The 6,413-nt window shown below is 36.1% G+C and overlaps 1 protein-coding gene across 2 annotated transcripts; it reads left to right on the plus strand.

The window, feature by feature from the left end:
* Positions 1-284: 284 nt before the first annotated feature.
* On the plus strand, positions 285-5,079 carry LOC143610629 (pectin acetylesterase 8-like). 2 transcript variants are annotated; one of them, XM_077085055.1, is made up of 13 exons: positions 285-426; positions 926-1,055; positions 1,152-1,234; positions 1,643-1,772; positions 1,852-1,931; positions 2,453-2,539; positions 2,631-2,755; positions 3,162-3,222; positions 3,330-3,383; positions 3,462-3,539; positions 3,625-3,730; positions 3,861-4,006; positions 4,938-5,079. In XM_077085055.1, exons 2-13 carry the CDS (start codon positions 935-937, stop codon positions 5,043-5,045), a joined length of 1,179 nt encoding a protein of 392 aa, XP_076941170.1. In that variant the 5' UTR covers positions 285-426; positions 926-934; the 3' UTR covers positions 5,046-5,079. The 2 variants fall into 2 exon arrangements, with proteins under 2 accessions (XP_076941170.1, XP_076941171.1); XM_077085056.1 differs by having other exon boundaries at positions 308-426; positions 3,625-3,782; positions 3,838-4,006.
* The last annotated feature ends 1,334 nt before the right edge of the window (positions 5,080-6,413 follow it).

A 6,413-nucleotide genomic window follows, 5' to 3' on the forward strand; every position in this document is an offset into this window, starting at 1 on the left:
GAATTTATGGCTTAGAGAGAAAGAAGAGAGAAAGAAAAGAAAATATATATAATATATTCCCCTGTTAAAATTACAATTATGCCCATCACATGTCTGGCACATGTCATACTTAACTGACTTTTTCTAACCCAGTTAGCGTAAAGGACAAAACTTGTAGGAAAAAAAAGTTTAAAGGACACCGCCTGCAAGGAAAGGACACGAACCGTAATTTGGCTTTTTTTAAAGGACAAAATTTGTAATTGGGTCATTTATATATGATATTCTTTCAGAGTATTAAAGTAGTTCATTTATTACTTTATCTGTAATCAGAGTATAAAAGCAAACGGCTCTCACTACAAACCTCGTGACTTAAAGCTCTCCTTCAACTTTACGATCAGGAGCAACATTTACGATCAACAAAACAATATTAAACTGTTCTTCTTTAAGGTATGAATCACTTGCTTTATTGTGGATTGCTTCATGTATCATGTATTTCTGTCTGCTAGTTTCATTTGGATATTTCTGGATCAGATCTTCAAAAGTCTTGTAATCATTAATAAACAATCAAGGATGATGTTGTGTAAAGTATCCTTCATGTGGATGTTTTTGACTTATGTGGTCAATTTATGTTGACTTTTGAGTCCCAATTTGATAAGAGTTGTATTTAAATCTTAATCTAGACATAAACATGAAATTTACATATATGTTTTATATTTTAGTATTACCCTTAATAGTAAAGAATCAAAATAAATTTTAACTGTTGGTGTAGAAATTGACTACCGTTGACCACAAAAGTCAACAGTACTAATTAAGACTTAAGAGATTTATGCCAATTCTGGAAAGTGACTTGATAGGCTGGAAAAGCATATTAAGATGAGGACGTGGTCTAGTAATTTTTTATTTTTTCTATTAAATATTTTATTTTGAAATGTTTATGCAATTTTAGAAGGGTACCATGAGGGAAGGAAGTAGAAGGATATGCCTAATAATTTTGGTGGGAGTATTAAGCTTGTTGACCACTGAAGCTTATGATGTTGGACTCACTTTTCTAAGTAGTGCTGTTGCTAAAGGAGCTGGTACACTAGCTGGATCTCTTATCTATATATATGTGTGTGTGAGCGCGCTATACTGTTTGACATGGTGTTGACTCAAAGTTTCATGATCATTTATAGTTTGTTTGGATGGAAGTGCACCTGCATATCATTTTGACAAAGGATTTGGCGCAGGAGTCAACAATTGGTTGGTTTTCTTCGAGGTTGGTCCTGGATTGCCAGTTACTATGACATCAATATCCTCGTTGTTACCTGATCTCATTGGTTAGCAGGATATTGGTGGGTCAGTGAAATTTTCGGTTCATGGGTACCGAAGAAATATGGTTACTTTTTTTTTTTTGATGGTGTGACCAAAATCAATAGTAAGAATGATTGTTTTGTTTATAGTTAAGAGAAAACTCCATGTAAATGGAATCTAGTTTAAGTCTCCATTGTAGGTAATGGACACAAAAGTTTTTGTTAGAAAGTACTTTTCCTAAAATAGATTTGACTGAAACCACGTTTCTTTTTGCCATAATATGCTATTTTATTTGTAAACATATTCAAGATTACGAATATTTTTGCTGAAATATTTTCAAATTTTGACACCATTTTTGTTTATGAAAAATTAGGGAGGAAGTTGGTGCAACAATGCCACGACTTGCCTTGAGCGTAAAGATACCCGTTTGGGTTCCTCCAAGAGAATGTTGACAACCGAGACCTTCTCGGGGATGTTTCATAACAAGCCAAAATATAACCCTGGTATAGATTCAGTTTCATCTTGTTTAATAATTAAAAACGTGACAAGTTTGTTATCTAATGCATTCTACTATATTTCTAGATTTTTATGATTGGAACAGAATCAAGGTTCGGTATTGTGACGGATCCTCTTTTACCGGTGATGTGGAAGCTGTTGATCCCGTAAGTCACTGATATTTAACACAATAAAGAAAGAGAAAAAAAAGTGTTTGTGGGTCGGCAAGGTTGTATCCGAGAATCGTGAAAATTTTTTGGCCTGAAGGCGAAAAAATATTTGAATCTTAAGCGAGTGTTTGGATTCCTTATTTTTACCTCCTTATGACTTACCCATAAGTAATAAGTTACAACCTTCCGACTTATGGAACTTTTCCACTCACACATTAAGCAATCTCAAACACCTTTTTAACTTTTACAGAAGTTATAAGTTACAAAGTGGCAAAAATAAGGAATCCTAGTAATTAGGTTTAAACATTAAGAATATATATTTTTTTTCCAAAAAAATATATCTAATTTAAAAATAAAAATAAAATTTCAGGCCTATCGGGGTGTCGGGCCTGGATACGTCGACCACCCAGCCCTGCCTCATAGTCGGCTCTGTGGGTTGGGCCAATCTAGCTTGTACTAAAAAGTGACCGGCCCATTTTGCCAATTATATGAATGTTGTTTTTCATTTTTTTTTACAGAAAACTAATCTTCATTTTAGAGGAGCAAGGATTTTCCGCGCTGTTATTGAGGATTTATTAGCAAAAGGAATGAAGAACGCGAAAAATGTAATTCTATACGTTAGATATGAATGAATCATTTAATACCTCAGTTGCGTATATTTATATTGACATTAAAATGTGAACTTCTTTATTGTAGGCCATGCTTGCTGGCTGTTCAGCTGGTGGACTCACTTCCATATTGCAGTGTGATAATTTCAGATCACTTTTACCTGCAACCACTAACGTGAAATGCCTAGCGGATGCTGGTTTTTTCATTAACGGGTAAGCTTTCATGTCAAATCTTTATTTCGTGTTCTTACTAGAGTTGATAGTATCGAGTATCGACCCAAGTAGTTATGAATGAAATGCTTTATGTTATGTTTTATCTTTGACGGGTTAAATGGGCATAATTAAGACTTTGGTTAAAAGAACAGTCAAACATATTGTGAGAACGTCACTAGCATGTATCCTTTAAATTAATTAAACTTACACTATAATATATTGAAATAACGTAATACAACAAGCTTTTGAAAAATCAGACAAAAAGTGTTTCAGGTCAACCCAACATCACCTTGGCCGTTTAGATAAGTCCCATAAACCCATAAACCCAAGATGACGGCTGATTTTCCAGCCCTGTTTTTTCCGGTGTTTTTAATGTAACGCGCTGCCAATACTGGTCCATAAACAGGAAGACGATTCTTGGAACAAGTCACATTGAAGGCTTCTATGCTGATGTTGTTAGGACACATGTACATTCTAATCCCTTTGTTTTTCGCTCCCAATCTTTTATTACATTATATTGTTCATTCATCATTAAATTTTCTAAGTTACCGTCCTTATAACCGTTAATATGTAGGGATCGGCTAAAGTTTTGTCTCCGGCTTGCTTGGCGAAGATGAGTCCTGGTTTGGTAAGAGCGGATCGATAGAAAGTACTTCTAACCGTTTGTTTGTTCCATCAAAACATAACATTTATTGTGATTTTGCAGTGCTTCTTCCCGCAGAATATGGTGCAATATATTAAAACACCGATTTTCTTGATAAATGCAGCCTATGATTCATGGCAGGTTAGGCAAACCTGAATATGAGCATATATTAATATAGCCCTATATCTTTGGTTTAATTGCGATTTATAATATTATCTACATACAGGTGAAGAACATATTGGCTCCAGGCGTTGCTGATCGAAAAGGCACTTGGCGTGAGTGCAAACTTGATATTACAAAGTGTTCAGCAGCCCAACTCAATGTCCTGCAAGGTTCACTCTTGTCTCTTTTGATACCTTTAACCGGCAAGATGGGGTGGGTCGAGTGACCTGCAGGCATTTTTTTTTGTCCTTTTAATGAATAAAACCTGTTCCTTAAGTGTGTCTCGGGTAAATTACACAGGGTACAGGCAGGAGTTCTTGCGCGCGTTGACTGGATTTGGCAATTCTCCTTCAAGAGGATTGTTCATCAACTCTTGCTATTCCCATTGCCAAACTGGAATCCAAGAAACATGGTTGAGAGCTGATTCCCCACTTTTGGGCGGCACGGTACTTGTGTACTATTGATTTTATACTTAGTTGCACAAACTATACATAGGGGTATAAATGAGCTGAGCTGAGATTGAACTTAGCTCGTATCACTGCTACATAAATGAGTATCACCGATGGGTCACTGACGGAAGCTACTACAAACAAATAAAAGTAGAAAAGGGTAAATTAAAAAAACTGTCAGTAATCCGTCACTGGATTACTGACGGATATCGTAACCCATGAAAGATGACCATCACAGTTGCGCTACCAATGAACACTGACACTTGGATCTGGTTTTTTTTGGTGGGAACTCTTTGGCGACGTTGGTAGGTCGTCTCTAATTTAAGGATAAGATTTCGGATAAGATTCCCCACTAACCATTAATCTAACCGTACAATCCATTGCTAATTCATCGGTGACAATTATGTCGCTAATACATAGGTGAACCTATCATGGTAACAATCGTTAATATACATTGCCAATCCTTTGCTAAATATCCTGTCGGTGATCCTAGGTAATATTCGTTATTTAGCTTAACCATGCTCTAACTTGGTGCACTTTTTACTCTATGTCCAAAGCATGAGCTTGACTCATTAGAGATTTTTCAAGCACAATCTCGGCTTGTTATAGTTTATCAAATATTTAATTCTTTTATTTATACACAAATATTTAAATTAAACACACACACACAATATCTTAATTAACTAGTTTATTATTCAACTTAAAGGCTCATTTAGGATCGCAAGCCAAGCTGAGCTCGGTATATGAAGTTGGGGCTCATTTAAGCTTGGCTTGGTTTGAGTTTTAGCGCACCGATCTTGAGTAGATGACTAGTGGATCGGCTCGTTTACAACCCTAATTATACGCGTTATAATTATAACCCAAGTGTTTGTATTTCAAACTATTGTTTTTGGATCTAATGTTTTGTTACACGTTAAACTTTTGCTAGACAATTGCTAAGGCCGTTGGAGACTGGTACTATGGGCGGGGCACATTTCAAAAGATAGACTGCCCATACCCATGTGATAAAACATGCCACAACCGTGTTTTCGACTAGAAGATTTTATTGTTTGTTGATTCTAAAGACCATCCACCAGAAATTAAGTTATATAAACAAGATATGTATCAGTACACATTATTCTTTGATGTTGGCGGGTTTCATACTGCCCTTAGGGATCAACGGGTTGGGGTTGAGTAAATCGAAAGGTTCAACAGCCCGATATCGGATATGGTGGAAGGCTTATTTGAAAAGTTTGTAACTTGATGAAATAAAAGATGGCCCATGTGTGGTGTGTACTGGTGTTGGTGTGGTCCTTTGTTCTTTTAATAATAATGTGATTCTTGTGTGATCTGGATGCACTTTATTGTTGAGAATTTGGCCTTTATGACAGGAGAAAATGGAAAACACAGATGGTTTGAAATGCTTGTTTTAACTTGTACCAACATAAACTAGTTGTGAATATTTTTACCTTGCCAAAATAAACAAGAAAAATAAGATTGTTAAAATGAGTGGGAAAGATGATATATAAAAGACGAATAATCAGGGCACTTGGCATAAATATGCCAGAATGGGAATAGTCTCATACTTAAAACCCTTAATCGCTATTGGGTCTTTGACCGTCTGGCATAAGGTTGAACAGTCTGATACAAGTGTACTTTAGACATATAACGCTAAAACTCAATTAAATTAAACTAAAACTAGTGGGCTGGAACCTCCGCGTAGCAGCAGGGATGTAGCGTGAATTCGGTTTGTATCGTTTTAGTTTAGTTTGTTACGGTAAGTATTTGGTACCAGCACTCGCTATAACAACAAAAATATAGAGCCCAAAAGATAAAGTTGTAATGTCCAAAATATATCGACACATGTTAGGTTCGCTGGTTTTCTTTTATTATTCAACTAAACTATGAAGTTAACATTATCTATGTGACCAATGGAGGACAGGAACACGACCCAAGGTTAAAAGTGAAAGAGATGCGGTCATTACTTGGAATCAAAGATCTCGGAGGTACAAATCAAGATTAAGGTGGAGAATGAAGAATATAATCTTGGATTTAACATATGAACGAGGTCGAAAATGAACAACCGAAAGATAAAAGAAGATAAACATTAGAGAATAAATTAAATGATTAATTATTAGGAAATAATTATTCGAGTTAAAGATGAAGTATAATGTGTTTGAGTACTCTTAGAAATCAGAGTTGTGAGTAGGAAACTGAAGAAACCCTAATTGACCCCGGGCAGATTACGGATAATCTGGGGGTTAAATAGATGTTTCCCACGAGGGGTTAGGTCCGGCAAAGATGGTTCTTCTGATGACCTGCAAAACAGACACCGTGAGCTCGTCACTGAGAAGGGGGGGGGGTACCTCCTTGTGACCACCCTCCGGCGTGAGAATCAGACTAGATTGCTCTTGAATATAAGTGT

The sequence above is a fragment of the Bidens hawaiensis genome, unplaced genomic scaffold (assembly GCF_021521415.1).
Source record: "Bidens hawaiensis isolate Kalapana, Puna unplaced genomic scaffold, B.hawaiensis_p1.1 tig00027288_1, whole genome shotgun sequence".
NCBI lineage: Eukaryota > Viridiplantae > Streptophyta > Magnoliopsida > Asterales > Asteraceae > Bidens > Bidens hawaiensis.